General features: G+C 49.6%; 1 protein-coding gene and 1 pseudogene across 1 annotated transcript; one reads left to right on the top strand and one right to left on the bottom strand.

The window, feature by feature from the left end:
• Positions 1-3,364: 3,364 nt before the first annotated feature.
• On the bottom strand, positions 3,365-17,683 carry LOC146171478 (uncharacterized; annotated as a pseudogene).
• Positions 17,684-19,132: 1,449 nt separating this feature from the next.
• On the top strand, positions 19,133-21,566 carry LOC146171477 (vacuolar protein sorting-associated protein 4-like). Its single transcript, XM_084586512.1, has 2 exons — positions 19,133-19,420; positions 20,694-21,566. Exons 1-2 carry the CDS (start codon positions 19,133-19,135, stop codon positions 21,564-21,566), a joined length of 1,161 nt encoding a protein of 386 aa, XP_084442638.1.
• Positions 21,567-26,283: the final 4,717 nt, after the last annotated feature.

The raw sequence follows: 26,283 nt of genomic DNA, 5'->3' as shown, positions 1-26,283 counted from the left end.
CATCAAATTCTCTAAACTTCGCACGATAGCGGTAGTTTTTTCATCGAAACCGCCCGCCGCCCCATTGCGCGCAATGGTTCCGAACGGGCGAGTGGGACCCAACATGCCGCTGGAGAGAGCAGTGTCTCACCTTGAAAGCGTTGTTGTCGTGGCTGCTGCACTACGGCTCCCCTTTCTCTCTTTCCACTTTCATTCCCACCTTCCTCCCTTCACTTACGGCACGGTTGAGGTGTTCACAGAGCAAGTGTGACAGATACTGCGCCTTTACCTTCCTGTGAACCAGTTATTATTATTATTAATGTTGTGGCTATTAGGAAGAAAGAAAAAATTGGCAGAGGCTTAGCTTGGTTAAGCCCGGTAAATTGCGAAAGCAATACCCATGGCTACGCCCAGGTTCAGCTAATGTTCGGCTGGTGGTGGTGCTTATGGATATGCTTGGTATGGTTAGACTGTGGTGGCTATACAATGATTCACTCTGGAAACGACATGGATACGCTGTTCCACCGTATCTGTAGCTCGCTGCTGTCTCTTACGCTCATTGCGACGAGCTTCCGTAGCGGTAGGTGACATCGTCGAAGCAGATGTTAAACCGCCGGCGGACGCACCGCCACTACTCGCAGACGGCGCGAGATGGTCGCCCAGTTCTTCAGCGTGACGTCACAACGCCTGTTGCGGTCCTGGCGGACAGCGCGGGAGTTGGGCCGCCGGTGGTGGCACCGCCACTGCTCGCAGACGGCGCGAGATGGTCGCCCAGCTATTCGGCGTGACGTCACACACCATTGACCTTTCGCGTGTGACGTCACACATGCGAAAGGTCAATGGTGGCACCGCCACGGTACGGCAATGGCTTGATAGTGCAAGTAGTATTGCTTTCGCAATAAAAAAAAATTGGTCTGGCTTAGCTTATGGTTAAGCCTAGGATGAGAAGCATACTAGCATTTCTTCTGCTCGCTGCTCCTTTCGTTTCTCACTTTGCTTCTTCCGGTAAGCACGCTCCTTTACAAGGCGCTGTTCCCGCTGTTCAGGAGTTTCTTCAGCACGCATTTTCCGTTTGGTAGCATTTCGCCGCTCGAACCGTGTAGAAGTACTCGAAGCTTTATCCTTCACCTCGGCATCGGTTGTCAAACGCTGCCGTCTAGCTGCATACTGTGCACGTCGCTTGGCAAGCCGTACTTCTCGTTCTTCTCCCGTTTCCGTGGCTGTTTGTAACTTGAGCTTTGCGGTCTGGCGAGCCGCCCTCTCCCTGGCCGACATCTCGCTGCTCAACGGACTCAACGAGTGCGTCGCCTTTTATACAATTGCGTGACGTCAGTATCTCCTAGCGGTAGGAGCGGGAGTTAGGCCGCCGGCGGAGGCTGCGCGTCCGCAAGCGAGCGCACGAGTTGAGCCCCAGTTTTCACAGCTGTTGTGACGTCATATCACGTGGTGCGCCGATGTAGGTCAAGTGGTAGCTACGCGGCCGCGCGCGGCACAGCAAGGAAGAGCTCGGTTGTGCGGCTAGTATGCTTTGCATAAAAAAATGCACGGGCCTGCTACTGGCTCTGCAGCTGCGCCACCTCCGCTGCCTCGTGCGGAAAGAAGAGAGAAAGTAGAGAACAAAGAAAAAGAAGAGGGAGAGAAAGACGCGCGCCGCAACAGCCGTCGTCCACCACCTAAGCGGTGGCGGGTGCAATGACGGCCTACAACAGATAAAAATCCGGTGGCTGGCTAGCCCCCACTGCAAGCGGCGGTGACCTACCTGTCCCAGTCCCATCAGGGGAGTACTGCAAAAGCGGAGGCGAAAGGTATCAAGGCACCCTATTGTAACGCGCAAATCAGAGCCAGCATGCGGCGCTCACCGGATATCTCGCGATCGTTGTTCGCTGCAGCAGTACAGATGGCGCGAGCAATATAAAAGGCACGCCTAGTGTATGCTTTGCCGTTTGACTATATGCTAAGGAACCGCTGTGCCCTTTTCAATTTGCGGACTCAACAGACGGTGTTAAAGGCCGCCTGCTCCTAAGACGAAGCTTGAGAGTTCTCTTATTTTTTTATTGTTACTTTGTTCCTCTGGTCATCCAAAATGGGAAACCTTGGCTGAGCTTCCTCTCCCTGAACAGTTTCGCTTCGGAGCTGCGTCAGATAGTCACCATCACGATTCTCGTCACCATATTCTCGACGGTGCGACGGTGCGACGGCCTATGCCAGGCACAGGATAAGACACAAAGATAATTAACACTCCTCGTGAGATCCACACAACTCCATTAGAGATGGGCGAGAGGAGGAGGAAAAACCTAATTTTGTAGAAAAGGTCGAGGTACCTAGGCCTCCTGAGTATCCGCACGACCCCACTCGCGATCTGAACGTTCATCATGTTTATCCATGACGTACGCTGCCCGGCTAACGACGATCTTCTGCCTGGCCGGGTCCGCTGATCGCAGTAAGGTCTCCCAGTCCTTCCAGGTTCGGAGATGCACTGGGCCCGCAGGGAGGAGACGCCGAGCAGGATAAAAAATGTGGCTAAGGGTGGGTGGGAACACCAACTGCATATGGGGGATACCGGCTTAAATTTTGAATGTAGAGCTGGTGTCGGTAGCATTCGTGTATACAGGCGGCGCCAGATTGACTGTCTCTGGTAGTGAGTAATGGGTGGGGCGACGGATAGATGCTCTCACCGCGGGAGTTTGCGATGAACTCAGCAAACGAGTGTATACGTTCCTTCGAGAAATCCCCCACGAGTGCGCTTGTGCCCGGTTTCTAGACCCTCGGGCTAAGGCGTCGACGGCCTCATTGCCGGGATTTACCGAGTACGCAGGCCCCTACATGGGCTCAACTCATCGGGGGAGGTAGGGGGTAGGCATGTGCAGCAGGGCATATGCAGGCGGTGTGCCGGGGGATGAACCCCGCGCCTGACATAATTTAGTAAAACAGATTTAGAATCACCAAGTACATAACTAGCATCTGTGTATGCCAGAGCAATAGCTATAGCTGTCTCCTCGACTTTGTCAGGGGTGGTGCCTGAAGGAAGCTCGAAAGTTAGGGGTTGGGGGTGGTTGTGGACAACCGCAGTGGCTCCGTTCTCATCGCAGGCGGAATACACACAGGAACACGCAAGCATGTGGGAAAGACGAAAGGCGCTTTATTGCGAAATGTACCAGTATTTATACTGGCAACTCTTGGGCTGAGGCATGCGCACTGGGCTTCTCGTGCGCACGTGTTGCACTGCCACAACTTCCTTTCACCGAAAAAAAAGTTATGTTCGGCGTTTCGGCAAAGGAAACCATTGTGGCTCCCTGCGCTGTAGAGTGCTTCTACGAAGCCCGGCTTCAGGCATTGTTGGCTGAGTCGAAGTATCACCTCTCGGCTCCGTTTGCTGAAGAAGGTCTTACATTTCTGCTTGTCTAGTTCTCAGAAGCTCTCTTGTGCGACGCTGTTGTCCTCTGCCAGCATCCATTATGTAGGATCGCGGCCTGTTTGACTTGCCTACCACCACTGCTGGCGTCCAGGTTCTCTGCAAAGTATCGTAGATGGATACTGGACACCCTCTGCGTAGGTCTGGGAGATGTCGGGCAGACTTGTTGTAGTATTTTTGTTGCCTGCTTCTAATGGCGTGTAGACGGCTTCGCATGGTTTCGGTGGGAACAGTCTTTGGCTCGAGATAGCAGTCCAGTACAGGCAGGCTTAAAGTCAGCCTCGTTCTGGTGCGGCGGCCCATCAGTCTTTCGGCTGGGCACTGCAGAATATCGTCTCTCAGCGAATTTCTTCATTCTAGGAGGGCGCTGCAAAATTGAAAGGTGCCAAACGAGCATTTTTTAAGCACCTTTTTTGCCTCTTGAATGGCACGCTCTGCCATGCCGTTGCCACGTGGATAGTAGAGGCTGGAAGTGAAATGAGAGATGAACGACCTGAACCTCGCACTCGTGAATGGGAGCCCGTTATCACTGCAGATATGTTGGCAGGCATTCAGTGTGTTGCAAAAATTTTCATGCATGCTTGGATAACCGTTTGCTCTGTTGTGCGGTACAGCTTTCGGATCTCAAAAAAAAAAAGTAAAAGCTACTAGAATCAAGTACTCGTTGCCTCCGTAGTAGAACAGGTCCATTCGTACTAACAGACTGCCAGGGTAAACTGGGCACCGGATGACTGAGCATTGGAAGGTTTTCATTTCTGTTTTTGTATTTTTGGCATGCGGGGCAAGAATTCGCCAGTGCACGGATGTCAGAATTCAAGTTGGATCAGAACATCACCTGTCGGGTCCTTGCCTTCGTTTTCTCTTCTCCCCCATGTGCTGCGTGCAGTAAGTGGAGGACTTCCGGAAGCTGGCGGGATGACCAGCTAGTTGCTCCGAAGCAGCCGGCCTTCCTCAACATGCAGTTAGTCGCGGTAGGGCCAAAACGGTCGCAGGGCATCCGATGCATAGCCTCGTCTCGGGCCACTATGTGCTGGAGTAACAAAGCAACTGCGACATAACTGTGTCTTTTCCGGTTTCCTCCTGGATGCTTCGCAGCTGCTTGTCTGTAACAGGCAGAGAAGAAACGACATTAACTTCAAACTGCTCAGTTTCGTCTCGCAGTTCCACTTTACTCGGAAAACCTGAGAGAGAGTCAGCAACGAGAAGTTCTTTACCCGGCTTGTACTTAATGATGATTGGGAACTTTTGAAGTACTATACTCATGCGTTGGAGGCGCATCGGGTACTCCCACAAAGGCTTCTTGAATCATTTCTAGCGGTCGGTGATCTGATTCGACCGTTACTTCTAGCTGCCCAAATATGAATTTTGTACAGTCATGGACGATTGCCAAAGTCTGTTTTTCAATTTGTGCGTACCGTTGTTGGGCTGCGGTTAGCGAACGGGATGAGTAAGTGACAGGCTGTCGATTTTGCAAAAGTACGGCCCCTACACCCTACTGGCAGCACCAATGGGTACAGCGGGTTGGCCTTGCTCAAAGTATGCCAGGACTGGCACGGAGCTGCTGAAAACTTCTCTTGCAGGTCTGACCAAACCCATGCTATGTCTTTCTTTAAAAGTTCTCTAAGGGGAGCAGAGAGGGAGGACATATTTGGGACGAAACGCGCCACGAAGTTCACCATTGTAGCTTGTAGCTCCTTACACTTGTAGCTCCTTACGATTTTTTGGTGCTGTAACTTGTAGGATGTCAGCTCTTTCAGAGTACAGGGAGAGTCCTTCTTTGGTGAGCACATGGCCCATGCAGCGTACAAGAAGCGACACTTGTTGCTGCTTTAACGGTGCCTTGGGCACCAAGCTTCAGCTTGATGTGGTACTCGACACCCTTAAGTTCTCCTAGGCCTCGAAAGACGTCTTTAAATTCCCGAATACCGTTGAAGTCGGCCACATCTATTGAACCTATGCGGCTTATTAGGCCAAGATGCTCAGCAACGCAGCCGCTCAGTGTCACTGGTACCTCGGGTTTGACAATAAAAAATTCTGCTTCCGTGCACTGCGCTTTGTGGCTAACGGGCAGCTTAATCTTTTTTGATGCAATTCCTTTGTGGCCGAAGAACGTGGGAAGTGTTGCGGAGCATGGCTCTGCTGGCTGGCATGTTATGCGTCTAAGCATCGCCTCGGGCATTACACAACAGTTTGCTCCTGTGTCAATCTTACACCTTACGTACATGCTTGCGATGACGACTCCTGACGACCAGCGAACATCCTGATATAGAGCATTGATATCGAGCGTTTGAAGAAATAGTTCTTCGGCTTGTGTTATCTGAACTTCTTGTATGCTGTGTTCTTTGTTGCGCGTGTGAAATGGTTGGGGCCTCCGCATTTGTGACATTGCTTACCTAGGGCAAGACCGTTTTCATCCACTCTTGTGTTCATCGAAACCACATCTAAAGCAAGCGTTTACTTTTGATTTCACTGCATCTATTCTAGCAGGACATGCATCTTGTATTTCATTAAAACGCTCTTTGCCTTGTTCGCTAGCACGGCAGATTTCGGCAACTTTGCTGTAAGATAGATTTTCCAGCACGAGCCTCTACTGCAAAACTGTCACTGATTCCTAGAATAATTCTGCTGCGCCGTATTCTCTCTTCTAAAGCACAAAACTCGCATTCCTGTGCAAGCGTCTGAAGTTCTGTGAGCCAGTCGTTGAACGACTCACCTTCTTGTTGATTCCTAGAGCCCAAGCGAAATTGGTTGAATGTCAAGTTGGTTGTTGGCTTGAAGTGGTCCCCAACTTTTGCGTGAGAATCTTCATGTCGTGCTTGTCGTCGCCACTCCCAAACGTGAAAGTTTTGAACAGTCGCAGCTGGCTTCTTCGCCGATTGCCTTAAGGAAAGTGGCAGCTTGAACCTCCTTTGCCTTGTCAGATGGAAGGGAGGATGCACCAGGTGCAGTCCTCTTGTAAGAGTACAGACCTCAAGCAGCGACCATCATCATCCTACGGCAACGTTTAGGCCTCCCGCACCACAGGGGGGGGGGGGAGGGGGTTGTTTCGGGGAGCGGGCTTTTCCCAGCCACGGGGCTCATGCAATCTGGCTTATTCCCACCGGGGCGGAGTAGTGTGCCAGTGCACCGCGTCCGTGCCACCCCGGTAGGTCGGTCAAAGCCTAACGCGAGCGAATCTTCTAATATCTGACTTCCATTCTTCTATTTTCTTCTTTGAAAATTATCATGAGGTGGTCCCATTCTTCATAAAACTTTTTCTTGGCGAGCTGGCGTCTTTCCCGTTCAAGATGGAACCACAGCTCCTTCCTAATTTTCTTCTTCACCTCGAGGAGACAGGGTGTTTTCGTGTTGTAGACTGCTCGGCATCTAGCGATCCAGATTTGATAACTTATTTCAACGACAGTCAAGATGAACTGCTTTCGTGCTTCGTTGGGCAGCGGGTTGAGATACCTGAGGGTGGCATATGGTATTCCTGGCAGCTCAAACAGTTCTTTCGGGCGATCCAGGAGCGAGGCAAGGGAGGATACACTGGAAAAAATGTGTTCCTCAGTCTCCCGTACTCCACAGAAAGGGCATGCATCGATGAATGCAGACAATGTCGGCACAAAGGCTCGGCGGCGGATCGATAAAATTCCGCGAGCGTAGCGCCACATGAATGACGCGCGGCGTGCATCCAGGAAGTGCGCAGAGATGTATTCTCACATGGAACGCTCGGCGGACATTAGATGTCTGTGCAGATGGTTAGGTAGAGGTGAGGTCAGTAGGTCTAGTACGGTCTTCAGTTGCGCACTCTGAGGCTCTTCCTTTAACTCCTCTCTCACCTGTAGCGAATCCTCCGCAGCCATACGATAAACCGTGAGCGGCGTCCCAGCGCGAGGGGAGGTATGCGACAGGGGCTTCCTGGTGAAGGCTGTGAGCCTGGTTGACAAGACGTAGGTGGTGAACATTCTTGACGGTGGTATGTCGCACTCTTACTGCTCGCGCGACCCATCTCACGTGCAACGCTCTAGTCAGGGCAGTGAGGTCTAGGACGCCGAGGCCTCCTCTATGTCTTGGTTGGCGGACGACAGGACGCCTTACTTTGTCTGGAGAGCCCTGCCACAAAAATGGGAAAATGGCTTTGTCCATCGTTTTTTCCTACTTGCAGGCATGTCCAGAATGCTGGCAGAATGTACTGATGAGGAGGGTACGGATAATAGTTGCTTGTGCTGTGAGAGGGCAGCGTAGTAAACACATGTCCGTGGCCTTCCTGGCGAGTTTGTTTTCGGTTGCTTCCCAGTTCGTTATTGAGGGCCCATTCCGGTCAAAGTAGAACCCAATCATCCTAGTTTCTTGTACTACTGGGATGCCTGCGACTGCAGAAGTACTGCTGTTCAGGTGCATAGCGGAGCTTTTGGGCTTGTTTAGGAGCGCTCCGCTCGCAGTGCAGTAGATGCTGGTAATCTGCAGTACCCGCTGCGCTGAGTACGCGTCTGGGACAATGATTGTCACATCGTCAGCATAGCCGAAGATGGGCACACTTGGTGGGCCGACTGGGAGCTTGGCTCTTGTGATGGAGGAGTCCGTGGCGAGGCGTTGTAGCAGCGGCTCTATCGCTATTGTGTAGAGTAGCGGGGAAAGCGGGCACCCCTGCCTGACTCCTCACTCTACCACGAAATGCTCAGAGACTTGCCCCTGAATAATGACTGCAGAGCGCGGCTCGGCGTACTGTACTTGCACCATGCGGACATATTCCTTGTCAATCCTGGCTTGATGCAGCTGGTTGAAAAGGTATTCATGGCACAGCCTGTCGAATGCTTTCTCCTGGTCCAGAGATAGTAGGATACCTCCGATGCTGCGCGATCGCAGCCAAGTTATGAGGTCTTTCAGTGCGAGACCATGTAGTTCCACAGATCGATCGGGTACACAGCAAGCCTGGTACGGCCCGACAATGTTGGAGAGTGCGGGTGTCAGGCGCAATGACAGACATTTGGATAAAATCTTGTAGTCTGTGTTTAAAAGTGAGATAGGCCTCCGTGCTCTAAGATCCGTGGTCCTGTTGCTGTCTTTGCACTGTAAGGTCAAGAGCCCCTCGTTCATGCTGGGCTCTTAATTAGTGAAAGGCGTTTTCAAGAGCGGCCAGAACAGTTTATAAAAGGCGGGTGGTAGGCCATCGGTTTGCTTAGAGCTTGCTTAGAGTTTGCTTACAGCTTGCTTAGAGGAAGTATTCAGAGACTTGGAATGGGAGCAGTTAGGGATAAGAGTAGATGGAGAATACCTCAGTAATCTGCGATTTGCTGATGACATTGCCTTGCTAAGCAACTCGGGAGATGAACTACAAATAATGATTGATGACCTAGACAGGAAAAGTAGAAAGGTAGGCTTGAAAATCAATATGCAGAAGACTAAGGTAATGTTCAACAGCCTCGGGAAGGAACAGCAGTTTACATTAGGTAGCGAAGTACTGGAAGTAGTAGGCGAATATGTCTACTTAGGACAGGTAGTAACCGCAGATCCGGACCATGAAAAGGAAATAACAAGAAGAATAAGACTGGGATGGAGCGCAGTTGGCAAGCACTCGCAGATTATGTCTAGCAGCTTACCGGTATCGCTAAAGAGGAAAGTATATAACAGTTGCATCTTACCTGTACTCACCTATTGCGCTTAAACGTGGAGGCTAACCAAGAGTGTTCTACTTAAGTTGAGGACAACCCAGAGGGCTATGGAACGAAAAATGGTAGGGGTAACATTAAGAGATAGGAAGCGTGCAGAGTGGGTCAGAGAAATAACTCAAGTTACCGACATTCTAGTGGAAATTAAGAAGAAATGGACATGGGCAGGACATGTAGTGCGAAGAGAGGATAACCGATGGTCGCTTAGGGTAACAAACTGGATTCCAAGGGAAGGAAAGCGTTGCAGGGGGCGGCAGAAAGTTAGGTTGGCGGATGAGAATAAGAAGTTCGCAGGGGTCAAGTGGATGCAGCTAGCACAGAACCGGGTTAAGTGGAGAAATATGGGAGAGGCCTTCGCCCTGCAGTGGGTATAGTCAGGCTGATGATGATGATGATGAGGCCATCGGTTCCTGGGCTCCTGTTCAATTTCATAGATTTAAGTGCTGCGTACAGTTCCTCATCGGTGAGCCATGTCGCGTCCACGAGGGGATTTTCTTCGAGGCTATGGAGGGGGAAAGAGCTCGGATTGCAGGGTTCGGCGGTGTGTAGTTCTTGGAAGAAGCTGCGTGCTTTTTCCATCACTTTTTCTGGGGTGGTTCTGAGAATGTCTGAGATGGGGGGGGTCCTGCACTGCCTTCAGTGTGTTGCTTTTAGTTGCGAGGCGAAGGCGTAAAAGGTGTCTTGAACACCATGCCTCGCATTCCGCGCGTTAGGCGGCGCAGTTTATCCCACTGTCAGTTGAACAGCTGATGAAGCTCCTCGCGGAGTGCCACGAGTACGGGCGCGATGCTGGGGCCTTGGGATAGGGGAGTGGAAAGCACAATTATCGCGTCCGAAATAATGCGGATTTCTTCGCGCTCTTCTCTTGCGACTCTCTTCCTCCACTCACGGAGACATTCCCTCACAACATTCTTCATCTGATCCCACTCTTCTGCATTCATGGAGGGAGACATAGGTATATCGCCTTATTGTTGAAACTGTGTCTTGTTCTATGGCTTCAATATCGAGTAGGCGCGTATTTAGTCTCCAGATTCCTTTGGCACGTGGAATGATGTCATCAGCACACATACGCAGCACTAGAAGCTGGTGGTCGCTAAGAGCTGTCGGGAATACCTAATTGGACTGTAGCGCTGAAATTATGTTGGCCGAGACATACGCTCGGTCTATACGGCTTTCCAGACCAAGGCCCGTCCAAGTCATGCCTGCTCGGCCAGGTTGAAGCAGATGCCAGCTGTCTTTGAGGTCCAGTTCCTCACCTAGGTCTCGGAGGGCCTGGGCGCCTCCATGGTCTCGTCCTATGCGTCTGGGTGTGCCGCGAAGAGATCGGTGGTCCTCTATGAAGGGCGCAGTTGAAGTCGCCCATGAATATGACGCGGGCTGGCCAATGAACTTTTCTTCAAGACCTTCAAAGAAATCACGCTGTCCGGAGCGGCATGGGGCATAATGTTAATGATGCGGATGCCGTTGTTCAGGTCGGTTGATATATAGCGACCTGCGTTGTCCCGGTCGTAGCGAATTATGGACAGACTGGTATCCCGCAGGAAGATAAGTGTCACCCCTCCCCCCCCCCCCCGGATCCCCTCCTTCCAAAGCTCCAATGCGAACGAGTGCCGAATTGAGAATCGAAATTAGCTATCTGCTCTTGCTTGTTGATATATTGTCACGGCTCAAGCACCAGGGAGCCGTCAAGGTACACGGTACCGTGAAGGTAAGACCCGAGAGTCAGGTTTGCTTCTAGCTCCGAAGACAGTGCAGCACCAGCGCGCCGCTCGTGCCAACAACCGCTTCGTCGTCGTCGGCACCAAGCACGGCTTTCACGCGGCGCTAGGCACGTCGCAATATTCCCCCCGTGAAAGAAAAACATCGTTCCGATGACAAGGTGAGAGGAGAAAAAAATTAGGTGTGAGGTGAACTGTACAATAAAGCAAGGTCTCACTTGCAGGAAGCGCTCACTCACGCGAAAAGTACGGCTTTAAGCGCACCACATGCACAATTTCAGGCCGCTGACGCCGAACACTGACGGTCACAGTTTCATCTGGAATGGCTTCGTAATTAACGCTGTTTAAGCTGCGCAGGATTTTAAAGGGTCCGAAATAGGGGTGGAGCAGTTTCTCGTACAAGCCTTCGTGGCGCACGGGGGTCCACACCCACACTTGGTCCCCTGGTTCGTAGTGGACTTCCCTGTGCCGAAGGTTACAGTGTCGAGCGTCGGTGGTATGCTGCTCCTTGATGTGCAAGCGGGCCAGCTGACGGGCTTGCTCGGCCTGTTCTGCGAAATGGGCGGCATCGGGTTCGACCGCTTCATCCCCGCACGGGCATCGCGTCCAACATCGTGCGGGCCTTCCTGCCATATACGAGACGGAACGGCATAAACTTCGTGGTTTCCTGCGGCGCCGTATTGTAGGCGAAGGTGCCATACGGCAGGGGATCTCGTCCCACATTTTATGTTCAACGTCGATATATATTGAGATCATGTCCGCCAGTTTTGTTGAGTCGTTCCGTTAATCCATTTGTCTGAGGGTGATACGCTGTTGTTGTGCGATGCTCGGTATGGCTGAGAGTTAAGGTGTCCCGCAGTAGTCGAGCTGCAAACGCCTTTCCTCGGTCGGTAATGATGGTCGACGGTGCACCGTTTCTGAGCACAATGTCGTTCATAAAGAATCGAGCAACTTCGCCGGCAGTACCTCGGGCAAGGGCCTTCGTTTCAGCGTAGCGTGTTAAGTAGTCTGTGGCGACTACGATCCACTTGTGTCCGTTCGAGGATAAAGGAAATGGGCCTAAAAGGTCCATGCCCACTTGCTCGAAAGGCGTGAGGGGTGGTTCGATAGATTGTAACATGCCGGATGGCTAGAGCGCGGGTTTTTTTCGCCGCTGGCATTGTCGACAAGTCTGTACGTAACGTCTAACGCTCGGAGAAAGATGTGGCCAGCGATAGTTCTGCCGGACTCGGTTTAGGGCGCGTGTAAAGCCAAGATGACCTGATGTTGGTTCGTCGTGGCAGGCCAGGAGGATTTCGTGCCTTAGATCAGCCGGTATGACTAGCAGGTATGTTTTTGCACTCGACGAAGAATTCTTCTTATAAAGCACCCCATTGCGGAGGCAATACGATGACAGCCCCCGAGCAAGATACCGGAGTATTTTAGAGTGCCCACCTTCAAGATGGTCAATAATTAGTCGCAGCTCGGCGTCGGCACGCTGTTTGGAAACGAGGTCGGACGTAGTGACTGCTCCAAGGAAGCTATCGTCGTCGGTGGCATCTGACGAAGGAGGGCCAACGGGCGCGCTGGACAGGCTATCAGCATCGGTATGCTTTCGGCCAGACTTATAAATAACATCGAAATCGAACTCCTGCAGGCGCAATGCCCAACGTGCTAAGCGGCCACAAGGATCCTTTAAATTTTTCAGCCAACACAACGAGTGATGATCAGTGATGACACGAAACGGTCGGCCATAAAGATACGGGCGTAACTTGGAAGTGGCCTATACTACCGCCAAATATTCTTTTTCGGTGGTGGAATAGTTACACTCAGCACGGGAAAGTGCACGGCTGGCGTAGGCAATTACTTTCTCGACCCCGTCTTGGTGCTGAACTAGAACGGCACCAAGGCCGACGTTCCTCGCATCCGTGTATAACTCTGTGTGGGCATCATCGTCGAAATGTGCCAGGATCGGGGGTGACTGGAGCCGGCGTCGTAACTCGTCGAAAGCCATCTGCTGCTCGGCGCTCCAGGAAAATGATGCGTCATCTCGAGCCAGGAGTGCCAGAGGCATTTTGGGAACCGTAGCGCAAAGAAGACAAGGACAAAAAGAAGGAAACACACATGAGCGCTTACTCACAACTGATTTTTATTAGAAAAGCTAACAGAATATATAGGGTACAAAAAATTATCAAAAACATGTAATAAAGGGGTGAAATTGACAAAAAATGGACAAAAATGTGGAAAAAGGCAAGTCTGCAAAGATACACAAAAAAAAAAACACGTGAAAAACTACTTGACCACTGATTCAAGGTATGTAATGTCTACTTTTGTTAAGTTAATAGAAGCTTCGCTAACGCACTCATCCCCTCCTTTCATGATATGATATGCCTCTATAATTTCTCGTGTACGTTGATTGCGCGATGTGCCGAGAACGATAGTTTTGTCGAAAATGGGGCGGCATTTACACTTCGTGCAATGTTTGGGCAAATTGTCTTGTGATGTAGGGGTTAAAGAATTTCTATGTTCGAAGAGCCGGATATTCAAACAACGGCCAGTCAGCCCTAGTATTTTTCACAAGCAAGCGGAATTTTATAAATTACCTGCGTTCTGCATTGTACAAACCTAGATTTATGGTTAACATAGCAGTGATGCTCACTTTTTGACGCGTCTGTCTTTCTTCGTACCATGGCACACACACCTGACAATTTCGTGGGGGCTGACATTACTGTGCCTACATCATACCGATTGGCGACATTCCAAAAAAAAAAAACGGTGCACGTACGGCAGAACCACTGGTTTCCTTTTATTGCTGAAACACTTAGACTTTTTTGTGTCCTTTCCCTTCAAGCAAAGCAGGAGTTTATCACATCTGCTACTGATTAAAGGAAGCGGATAACCAGAATTACTGAATCTATTGACTTGATCGAGAAAACTTTTACAAATTTTATGCTCGCAAGATTTAATTAAAGCAGAGCGTAAACAAGACGAGACAATTGCGTTTTTCACCACTTTGGAATGTCCGGAGCGAAAATGTAGTAGAGGCTTAGATGATCTAGGGTGATAACCCCAACACACATGCTTATTCCCAAAATGAAGAGATAAGTCAAGAAATTATAGAGGCATATCATATCATGAAAGGAGGGGATAAGTGTGTTAGCGAAGCTTCTATTAACTTAACAAATGTAGAGATTACATACCTTGAATCAGTGGTCAAGTAGTTTTTCACGTGTTTTTTTTTTTGTGTATCTTTGCAGACTTGCCTTTTTCCACATTTTTGTCCATTTTTTGTCAATTTCACCCCTTTATTACATGTTTTTGATAATTTTTTTGTACCCTATATATTCTGTTAGCTTTTCTAATAAAAATCAGTTCTGAGTAAGAGCTCGTGTGTGTTTCCTTCTTTTTTGTCCTTGTCTTCTTTGCGCTACGTTTCCTAAAATACGAATGCACCAACTCGCCCAATTTAGCATTCTTGTGGAGTGTCAGAGGGCTGGCCATCTGTGCAAAGTTTTTGATAAAGCGACGATAATAGGAGCATAGCCCCAAAAACCGTCGGACTGCTCTTTTGTGGGCGGGGACGGGAAAGGCAGCAACGGCAGCAAGTTTCTCAGGGTCAGCTTGAATGCCATCAGCACTCCCAATGTGCCCAAGAAACTTCAATTCGGTGAACCTGAAGTGGCACTTTTGGGGCTTGAGAGTAGGGTTGGCAGACCGGACAGCTTCGAGAACAGTCCTCAGGCGGCGCAGGTGTTCCGTGAATGTCGGTAAAAAGATTATCACGTCGTCGAGATAAACAAGGTATGTCTGCCACTTAAGACCTGTGAGCACAGTGTCCATAATCCGCCGGAAGGTGGCAGGAGCACAGCAGAACCCGAATGGGAGGACGCCGAATTCATAGAGCCCATCTGGTGTTACGAAGGCAGTTTTCTCACGGTCCCTCTCATCAACTTCAATTTGCCAATAACCACTCCTGAGGTCAATGGAGGAGAAGTACTTGGCTCGGCAAAGTCGGTCGAGAAAGTCGTCGATCTGTAGAAGCGGATAGACATCATTCTTTGTCTTACTGTTAAGCTTCCGGTAGTGAACGCAGAAACGCAGTGTTCCGTCTTTTTGACGAGGACGACCGGGGCCGACCATGGGCTGCTTGACGGCTGAATGATGCCATCGGCAAGCATCTGTGACTTGCTGCTGGATAGCTTCTCTTTCCCGAGGAGACACACGATAGGGCTGTTGATGGATAGGTTGAGTGCGTGCATGCGTGATAATCCGGTGTTTAATGACCGACCTTTGCTGCACTTTAGACGCCAGCAATAGATCCTGGAGTTGCCTCTTTTCAGCGGAGGAAAGGCTAGAATTGATGTCGATAGCTTGTACGGCATCATCCGGTTCGGTGCTAGGCATAGCTTCCTCGGAAGCAAAACGTTCGGCGACTTCTTGCAGATGGTCAACGTAAGCGATCGCAGTGCCACGGAACAGATGTCGATGTTCATCGGAGAAATTGGTGACGAGCCCCTCCGTCTCTCTGCCACGAAAGAAACAAAGACCTCTTGCCACAGAAACTCCCACGGCGAGTGAGAGGTACACGTTAGGCTCAACAACTCGGAGGCCGTGATGTGGCTCGTCACAGGTAACTCTGGTGAGGATGCTGGCGCGTGGTGGCACTGTGAGGCTATCATCGGCGACTCGCAGCGTGGAGTGGGACCCACGGTACTCATGCTTTTCCGTGGCTAGTTTAGAGGAAAACGTCACCAAGCGATTCGGGAGATCTATAGTGGCACCGTGCTCACGAAGGAAGTTGATGCCAAGAATAACATCGCGAGAGCATTCGCGTAGAACAAGAAACGTTGCGACAAATGTGTAGCTTCGCACCGTAACCCGAGCCGTACACATACCCAGTGGTGCAACCCCATGTCCGCCTGCCGTACGTATATCTGGTCCGTTCCATGGTGTGATCACTTTTCTCAGCGTCCTTGTAAGCTGTCGCTAAGGATAGAATAATCGGCTCCCGTATCGACTAAAGCACTGACCTCCTTCGTGTCGACGATAACAGGGATGTCCAGGGAGACCCGGCCGCTACCAGGGCCTGTCGACGTCGGTTCGGAGTGAAGCGAGCGGTGTGGCGGCGGAAGCTGGGCGGCAGTTGTATGGTCTGCGTCGGGGCGATTCAGTCGACACGGCGGGGATAAATGGTCGGCGATGCGGACGACGTCGGAGCGATCTGGTCTGTGCGGCAAAAATTGGACGGGAATTCGGCGTTCGACGTCTGGGCGAATCGAGTGGTGCGGCGGTGGAAGCTTTGCGGCGAATCGGTGTGCGGCGGCCTCGCCCCCAAAGGTCGCCGGAGCTAGTTTTCCCGATGAGGGCTCGAAGAACCAACCTCATTCGCGAACTACGGTGCGAATGAGGTCGCGAAGGGAGCTCAGGTCTGCCCCGGGATTGTAGTCGGTGCGATCAGTCGGCGGTGGTACGGAGAGGGAATTCAGTGGCCGAGCATACTGACTGCACCGCTGCTGTAGCAGTTTCTCCATGATCGCAGCTTCAGACAGAAACGTCGCGACAGTGGTGGGCGGGTTCCGCACGAGGCCGGAAAAAAGCTGATCTTTGACGCCGTGCATCAGGTGCCGCACCTTCTCTTCACTCATGGACGGGTCGGAGCGATGGCAAAGGCACATGGCGTCTTCAACGTACGTTGCGACCCCTTCGCTCTGACGCTGAACCCAAGAGGTCAGGGCACGCTCCGCGTTCTCTTGGCGGTCACTGTTGGCGTACGTACCGAGGAGTTGGCTTTGGAAGGCTGGCCACGTAGAAAATGTGGCCTCACGGTTCTCGAACCACGCCCGAGCAGCGTCTTCAAGGCTGAAGTAGACGTTTCGCATTTTAGCAGCGTCGTCCCAGCCGTTAAATGTCGCGACCCTTTCGTAGTGTGCTAGCCAGTCCTCGGCGTCTTCAAACTGCTCACAGTGATATGGCTTAGGGGTACGTGGGGTCTGAAGGATGAGACAGGACGAAGGGGTGGAAGGGACAGTCGTGGTATGGGCGGCCGGTGTCGTTGCCATAGCTAGGTTAGAAGCTAGAAGCTCTTCGTCAAGAGGGAAAGTTTCGGGGGTAAGCCTCGGAGCCGCCGGCTTGCACGATGAACTGGAGTGGTCACGAGAGGCGGCCACGTCGGGTCGTCCGCAGGAGAAGGGATCATCAGTGGCGCCTCCACCAGTGTCACAGCCACAGGCAGCCGTCAAGGTACATGATACCGTGAAGGTAAGACCCGAGAGTCAGGTTTGCTTCTAGCTCCGAAGACAGTGTCCAGCACCACCACGCCGTTCGTGCCAACAACCGCTTCGTCGTCGTCGGCACCAAGCACGGCTTTCGCGCGGCGCTAGGCACGTGGAAATATGTCTGTTGCAAAGCCAAGATATCGATGTTGTTTTTTTTCGGGCTATGTCGATCGTCTCAACTTCCTTCGCGTCAACTTTGCGCAGGTGGAGGTAGGGAGTCGAGAATAGGACTCGACTGGTTACAAATGCATGCGCCAACCTCAAGGCGTCTTTGCATCGTAACTCCCCGCGCTTGTTCGAAACTAGGCGGACCATGCGGCCCACCTAGTCCCCCACCTTACGAAATTTGGCCAGTGTTGTGTCAGCGCTACGTTGTTTGTGAATATAGAGGCCCAGTACTCGGGTCTCGTTGTGTTCGGGTATGGGTGCACTGCTAAGGGTGAGGTCGATTTTTGTGGTGCACTTTGATGAGGGGCGTACGTGCACAAATTCCGATTTGGACGGGGAGCACTAAAGGCCGCACCGACGGGCGTAGTTGTCTACTATGTCCGTCTCTTGCTGCATGGTGGCCTCCATTTCTTCTACCGAGCCGTGTTTAGCCCAGATGGTGATGCCGTCGGCATACAGCGCGTGCTGGTTGCCGTAGACCCTCGCTAGCGGAAGTTTCATCATAGCAAGATTGAATAGGAGTGACAAAAGGACCGCTTATTGCGTGGTCTCTCGCATGCCTAGTTGGTATGCGCCATGTTCGGTGTCCTGAATCCGGACGTATGATTGCAGGTCAGTGAGAAATTGCCTAATGTAGCTAAAGGTGTTTAGCCGTAATCTGTTTGGAAAAGATGTGTTAGAATAATTTCGTGGGCGACGTTGTCGAAAGCCCCTTTCAAATCCAAAGCGAGTACTACCTTATCATTGAGGGAATATTTGATCGGGTTGAGAATTTCCCGGTCTAGTTGAGGCAGAACATCCTGTGCGGACCAGTGTGGGCGGAACCCGAACATGGTGCCTTCAAAAACATTTTTTCTCTCTAGAAACTCGGCCAGCCTGTCGCGCACCATCGTCTCCATTAATTTTCCCACCCAAAACTTAAAAGAGATGGGGTGGAGGTTGTCTGTGGTAATGGCTTTACCAGCTCTGGGAATGAAGGTGACCAGTGCCGTCTTCCAATCAATTGGGAGAGGTGTTTCTCCGAGCCAGGTGGGGTTGATGTAAGCGAGAAGTGTGGAGTATGCTGAGTCAGGCAGATTCGTAAGTGCTTTGACTGTAATTTGTTCCTCGCTTCATTTTTGCTAGAGCCGCCTTCAGGTCGTGTCTTTGAACAGGTGGTCCAGCTCCACGTTCTCGGAACCTGCATACAAGTACGCGGACCCGGGGGGGGGGGGGGGGGTCCTGTTGTGTACAGAGATCTCGGAGTTTGCATGCCAATTTTGAGGTGTCTCCATCGAAGCTGTGCATGGCTCGTTGTAGATGGTTTTGTGTTTCTGCTCGGGTTTAGGTGGGGTGAATTAGGGCGTGGAAGAGGCGGCACGTACTCCGTCTTGACATTTGTCGTGCCACAGTGTTGCATCGATGCACTCAGTTAGAGTCGGCGAGTTGGGCCGCGTACTCTGCCGCTCGTTTGGTGAGATCGGCGATGTCAATTTCGAGCTTGAGATTGTGTTTTTGCCGTGCCTCCTCGGCATAAAAAACTAGAAAGGTAGATTCTGCCTTACCTCAAACGAGCAACTTGATTTGCATCTCTTTTCAACTTTCTTGGTATCACGTCGTTTCCTTAAGCCGCAGAAACCATCGAAGAATCTGTGCTCTGCCATGTCAGTTGCCGCGCTGCTACGACCTGCCAGTGCCATGTTGGTAATTTTTTTTTTGGTCAGAACACCGACAACGTCAACGGCAGATTTTCTGGTGAACGGGGAGCTTTGAAATAACGAGGAAACCAGACAAAACGGCTCTTGCTCGCGGTAGTCCGTGTAGCCTCTGTTGCTTGCAGAAAGATGAAAAAAGAAATCAACGTGAGAAGGACGAAGTTGCTTCCATATGAGCAGGGCGCCAGAGCGGATCGCAGAGTTGTCTCGAGTACCGCCACCTCGTTTCCACCCGCCGGATGCTGAAGGAGGCGCCATGGTGATCCCAGTGACGCTCGTCAACGACCTCAAGGCGGCCGTGGACCTGTCGAACCAGGCTTACGCCGAGGACAACAAGAAGCAGCATGCCAGTGCCATCCGCCTCTACCGGAAGGCCATGGAATCCTATCTGAACGCGGCGCTGCTCATTCGTAACACGTGCGCACCGTTCGTCGAGCGGGCGCAGAAGCTGAAGGAGTTTGCCAGCAGCGACGCTGATCAGGAGGTGATAGGCGAAGGAATACCAGAGATGAAGAAAGTCCACCAGGCCGCCGTTCTCTCTCAGGTGAGGAAACTAAAATTGTTTCTAGAAGAGGCGTTCGTATACCATGAATTGTCCACGCAGGTTAAAGGTCCCCAGGTGGTTGATGCTTCTCCGAAGCTCTCCATTACGGCATTCATCTCTCTTTCCGTTTTCACTACCACCTTCCTCTCTTCCTTTACTGCGCGGTTCAGCTGTCCACACATCAGTTGTGACAGATACAATGCATTTCCTTTCCTGTAATCCACTTATTATTATTCGAGGTGATGAAAGGCGCATTAACGGCCTCGAGCAGGGAAAATATGGGAGTGAAAGAAAGCTGCCATAGTGGAGGCTTCGGAATAGTTGCGACCAGCGGGATATCTTTAAAAGAGTACTGGCATCAAAGAGCGCAAGGAGGCCTTTTTCGCTTAGCGTCCATAGAAACGCGCCACTTGCGGGTGAGTTCAAATACGAGTACTCCGGTCCAGTAGCTGACTACCAGAGCAGATATACGGATGACGTCATTATGTTGCGCACCTACAGTGAACTGAGTGCGAGCGGCGATGGAGGCCGCGGGTGTATATTGCGTGGGAAGGTAATGACTCAAACTTGATATTTCTGGTTACGAGTCATCATTCTTGTGTAGCAAAAATTATTTTACAGCAGCGCTGGCGGCTCATAGCATCATGTATAAGGCTGCGCTATGAAAAACAATATAGAAGGTCTACTAAAACAAAAAATATTCGTTTGGAGCTCGCAAGGCAGCCCGCCCAATCTACTCACATCTGCTAAGCCAGCAACGGGTGAACGATCGCGCGCATGATAGCTGCCGGAATATCGGACTGATGATTCCCCCCAAAGAGGACTCGATCCTCTTTCTCATCACTTCCAAAATATTGCGTTTCGATTAATTATTTTTCTTCCCTTCATGTTAGCGGTCAAATACGGCGTTGTACGTCACTATTTTGAGATGCATGTTGGCCTCAATTACGGCAAATATCGCCGACGGAATTTAATCTCATGGGAAGAGTAAAGCTTTATCTTTACAACCAAGCGTCGTGTAATTTTGCCGTGTAGTTTCATTGTCCCTTGCTAAGAAGTAGTAGAAGTAGTCAAAGACTTTGTTGAGGGGCTACACTTAGGCGCCTAATGCATTGATGGCCTGCTGGACAAGCAGGCGCTGTTCTTTTTCACCCTCAGCACCAAGCCAGTCCAACCAGGTCCAGATAGTATGGGTGGTTGCTAAGAAGGATAGTAATTATTCCAGGTCTGATGTGCATCCTTTCCATTGCCATGAAACACACTCTGCATTCAGGTCCTTCCTCCATGGGGCACGGCAGCTGGAACCGTTACCTCCGGCAAGAAAATCAACTTCGACGACGACATTCAGGGCATCGACTCCCCCAAGCAGGTGCTCACCCAGATAGTGACGGACCCAAAGGCCAAGTCCGCGTCAACGATTCTTCTACATGGGCCGCATGGGGCGGGCAAGTCATTACTCGCAAAGTCACTCTACGTCAAGTATCCTGAGAAGTCTATCTTCATCGTCGACCTGGACTCTTTTGTTGTCGGCGGCACCATGCATGAGCCTGCGGCGATGGCCAAGATGCTCGTGAGGAACTACAGGAAACACAATGCTGCAGTGCTGGTTCTCGAAGGTGTGGACCAACTGTTCCTAGAGGACTACCCGGACGCAAAGAAGCCCGTGGTCGAAGCCGTGAAGGCCGAGTTGCTGGCCTACCTCAAGGAGGTAGCGGAGAAGAAGGAGTACAAGGAAGTCGTGATTGCGACGGCGTTCCGGCCGTGGCTCATCGCGGAGGACATGCGCAACAGCTTCGACGCCAAAATTAATGTCCCCATTCCCGAGAGCGAGGAGGCGCGGAAGGCCGTTCTCCAGGCGGAGCTAGCCAAGTTGAAAGTGCCCACCTACGGCGATGGTGACGTCGAGAACCTGGCCAAGAACACAACCCGCTTTTCGCGCTATCAGCTGTTGCGCATCATTCGATACGCGCTGGCTCGCAACTTCGAGAACATCGAGGGAATCGCGATGAAGGAGGACGCCGAGAAGCTCAGCCACATGACAAAGGAGGACATTGATACGGTGGCTCCACTCATCAAGGCTGACCTCAGCGAAGAGGACGAGAAAAAGCACAAGGAGTTCATCGCGGCCAACCCGACGGCAAATTAGCGGATTTCCGGCGCTACGTCGGTGACGTTAGGCGCCCTGCGGACGACGCTAGAAGGAGCAAAATTGGAGCGGATGCCCTATGATAAACATCTGCGTACTTATTTTATTTGATCTTTTAGACTTCTGTAAGGCCTTTGATGTAGACGTGCCAACAAGCAGCTCTGCGTTAAACATCCGGAAAACAAAAGTGGAAAAGCGCTCACTGGGGTATCCCTTTTTCGTTAGATGTTTGATATCATTTTTGCAGCGATAACCATGTTAAGAAGTAACAAGACTACGGCTTGTGAAATGTTAATGGTGCAAGAAAGTGAAACCTTGCAAAAGATTTATCTGAACGATACGTTCCAAACCGCACCATCATTTCAAATAGTCACGCCCAGTGGTACAGTGGTCATATCAGACGCCTTTCTAACCGAAAGAAACGCTTCTATCGTGCAGCTAAAGCATCGCCTACTAATTCACGCTGGACGGCATATAAACTAGTTTCTTCAGAGTACATCTCGGCCCTCAAAAGCGCTAAGCTTCATTTTCGTTCCAATACTTTGCCATCCATGTTGAGAACTAACATCCGTAAATTTTGGCGCGTAGATAACCCTTCCTCTGAAAACGTAATTACATTGCAGAATCATCTGGCCAACACGTTTCTAACACCCAATGTGCATCTTTTTAAATGATATATTTGTTAAAACTTTTTCAAGCGCTCCTAGTTCTCACTTTCCTGAATCGCAGAACTATAACTACCCTACCATGTTCCCAATTTTGATAGACGTAGCTGGTGTTGCAAAACTTATTGAAAATCTCGACTATCATGCTTCTCCAGGTTTTGAATGTTAAAGTTCGGAAAAAACACTTCCACTTATAGTTTCATCATACTAACAAAGATTTTTCAACAGTCTCTTGACACATGTACATTACCTACGCAATGGAAGATTGGGAAGGTGGTTCCTCTTCATAAGACGGGAAGCAAAAACATTGCCAACGATTATCGTCCCATTTCTCTAACAAGTACATGCTGTAAGTTACTAGAGCACATAATCTTTAAAGCACTGACAGAATTTCTTGAATAAAACTCGTTCTTTATAATGGCACAACATGGTTTCCGTAAGTCCTACTCATGCGAGACTCAGCTCTTATCTTTCACCCATAAACTGCACCACATTCTGGATCGATCCTCCCTCGCTGATTGTATATTTTTAGATTTTTCTATGGCGTTCGACAAGGTAAACTGCTGCTTCAAAATTTCGTCATCTTAATATTGAGCAGAACGCTTTAAAATGGATTGAATGCTTTCTTGCTAACCACTCACAATTCGTTTTTTTCTTTATTGCCTGACTTTTGCAAGACAACACAAACACACACAAGACATTGATATAATAAGCCTGCCAGGGGCTGGCTTCGTCGTTTTAAAATTTCTTTATATCCATCAAAGGACCTTTGGCAACCACTCAGGATTATCATCGACAAACTTCACAATCTTGATAAACCAATGGACAGCATCGCGGAAAAAAATTCGTGCAGGACGCGCATCAGGATCACAGTGACATCCTGCCATGCGTGAACGCCATACTGTGGAGGCTCATTAGCATGATTGAATCATATGGTACCCCTTCTCATTTTGCGTGGGTAAGTACCGTATTCCGTAAAGATTAATAGGTAATTCTTTCTTTATGGTTCATTGAAGTACGTCCCAAAAATAAACCCCTTTCCAATAGTGAAGAATACATAATCTATCGTTTCTGGCTGTTTACAAATTAGGCAGTGTGCACCCCACAGAAGAAATAAACCTTTTTCTTGCAAAAACACTTTTACTTGCAAAGTTACAGTGTGCAACTTGGAAAAAAAATTTTAGCCGAAGCTGGCACTTTCATTCTCTTTACCCTCTTCTGTACAGTACTCACGGATTGAAATAGGACAATAGGAGCGCGTGGCCGTCGCTGCATGCAGCGCCGCCCGTGGATGCTCATGGAACTAAGGTGCTCCATTGTGGTATAGCGCGAGGGGGAGAAGATCTAAAAAGCAGAACTGCTCCTTCCGGTCGCCAATAAGCCGGCCTGTTGTTTGCCACACTGCCTTGCTTGCAGCGACGGCCACGCGCTCCGAGTGTCCTATTTCAATCCGTGAGTACTGTACATTCCTGCCAGGGCCTGTACATTCCGTGAGTACTGTACATTCCTGTATATGGCCCTGTAGATGGGCTCCGGAAGAACAACGTCGCACAAATCTTTGTATAACTTTTTCTTTTTCACAGTTGATAAATATTCTTTTGAAAATCTTGCCGAAACAAATCGCACACTTTGAAAAACTTCTCTAAAGTAACCAAAAATACCTCCCGTGTAACATTCGGTTGGCATAACAATTCGTATCAGTTAACAGTCATAAGTCTTCGCTTTCTGATGTGAACTCCGGTGTACCTCAAGGATCCGTACTAGGGCCTTTACTCTTTTTAATTTACTTCAACGACTTGCCCTGTGAGATAACTTCTAACATGCACCTCTTTGCCGATGATTGCGTTATTTTCCGCGAAATGAAAAATCCAGATGATATTAACTGTCGTCAAACTAATCTCACTGCGATTGCTACCTGGTGTGAAAAATGGTTAATGCAACTTAATAATAGTAAATGTAAATGCATGCGTGTAACAGATTTCTAATGACTCGCATGTTTACTATTTGAATAACATTCCTTTGGAATCAACAAAGTCATATAAGTACCTCGGCATAATTATTTCATCTAACCTCACGTGGACAACCCATATTTAATATGTAATTAACAACGATAACCGCATGCTTGGTTACTTACGCCATAACTTTTCCAGAGCTCCATCCTCATTAAAGTTATTGCTATATAAAACACTAATATGCCCTAAATTAGAGTATGCGTCATCTGTATGGGATACAGGTTATGAAAAACTAATCACCGCCATAGAACTTGTTCAAAATATCTCCGTCTGCTTCATTTATTCGAATTACAGCCGAACCGAAGGTATTACAGCCATGAAGTCCGACCTTCAACTTCCATCATTAACATAATGTCACAAAATATATCGCTTAGTCCTGTTCCACAAACTCTATCATCATCCTAGCCTGAGTGACGAATTCATTCTTCAACCTCACTACGTATCCCATCGATTGACCATCATCATAAAATCAGCCTCGATAGATGTAATACACACGCCTTCTTACAGTCATTCATACCCCGAACATCGACTGAATGGAACCACCTTCCTGCAGATGTTGTTTCCATCAATGATAACTCAATTTTTCGTACTGCTTTAGCTAATATTGTATACTAACAGCATCTTTGCACTGCTTCTTTTTGTATATAATTTTTGTATTTATTGTTGTATTTCAGATATCTTTGAAATTCATACCCTCGTAAACGATTCGGTTATGCTTATTTTGTTTTGTTGTTAACCCACTCCCCTCTCCAATGTCTTTACGGGCCCTGAAGGTATCGTAAATAAATAAATAAGGAAAGGGGTCAGAGGAAGATGAAACATGTGCCTGTGCAAGTGTAACGCTGATCTTGTTCTTTACTCGCTTACGTGTTCAGCTGCAAAACAAGACTGAAAAACTCACCAAATTCTTAATGCTTTACACCGCATTATATTTGACAAATGATCACAACAGCCATGAGTGTGTCTAAAAACACATCGTCGATTGCCTCACTCTCGCATATATCGCCGCATATAGGTAAACCCGTAATCGGTAAGAAAACTCGTGTGGGGCCACATTGTTAGCAAGCCTGCCATTTTATTTGATTTATACGATTTTAACGTCCCGAAGCAACTCACGCAGGAATTTTCGGCCACGTGTACTGACATCGTAACGTAAGCAGGTTTCCTGTTTTTCGACGCCATCGAAAATCGGTCGCCGCAGCAAAGCTCCTACGCGCTCATCCTTGGGATCAACCGTCGAGCGCCCTAACTGCTCAGTCAACCTCTACGAGGCTTGATCTTTTCGACTCTGTACCACCGCGGCGCCTACCATTTCTCTTAGCCTATTATGTTTGCGGTACGTTATTTGCTACCGTCCCATAAATAACAGTAAAGGCTGCTTTCTTGACAAACAAATCGAGAGGGCACCTGCATGCCAAATAGGCAAATTTTACGAAATTACGATGTTCCAGACTGTACATGAAATTGATGCCACTGTGGCAGCGCCACGAGCATCGAGTAGGATCGGCGTATGCCGAGTTTAGACCATATCTCCCCGCTCAAAGATAAAATCTGGGAGCGCTCTCACGCTGATGTTTGCACAGTAACAAGATACAAGAGGACGATGATTACCCCAGTATCAGCGACAGAGTTTTGAGAAGAGCAAGCTTGCAGGCTGCATTGACAGGCTCGAAAAATTTCGTCGATATGAGGCAGAAAATAGATGCATCACGTCGTCGTCGGCCCCTAGGCAAGACCGATGCGAGAAATGGGTGCGCGATCAGCCTGAAGATAGAACAGCCGAAACAACGCTTGTCTTCTTCGTTTCGTAATGATACTCGTATGTACATATGGCATTAAACTAAGTTCTCTTGGGTACCGGGCCACGTTGGAACTGCTGGCAACGAGAGAGCTGATGCATGTGCCGTAGCAGCCCGTAATGCTAAAATACAGCTAGTCATGACAAATTCATTAAGAGAATTCTGAGTGTTAGATGGCAGGCGTGATGGAACAACGAAATAAATGACAAAAAACTACGCTTTATCAAAGCAGCCATCGAGG

This window comes from Amblyomma maculatum, unplaced genomic scaffold (assembly GCF_055883805.1).
Source record: "Amblyomma maculatum isolate TAMU_Amacu unplaced genomic scaffold, ASM5588380v1 scaffold_22, whole genome shotgun sequence".
NCBI lineage: Eukaryota > Metazoa > Arthropoda > Arachnida > Ixodida > Ixodidae > Amblyomma > Amblyomma maculatum.
The sequence above is the reverse complement of the archived record's forward strand: the minus strand, read 5'-3'. Positions and strand labels throughout refer to the sequence as shown.

Bases quoted from the DNA above. Each gene is read 5' to 3' on its own strand.
- LOC146171477 (XM_084586512.1), top strand. From the start codon at position 19,133: ATGGTGATCCCAGTGACGCTCGTCAACGACCTCAAGGCGGCCGTGGAC. The intron at 19,421-20,693 runs GTGAGGAAACTA...CTCTGCATTCAG, and splicing joins AGGCCGCCGTTCTCTCTCAG to GTCCTTCCTCCATGGGGCAC.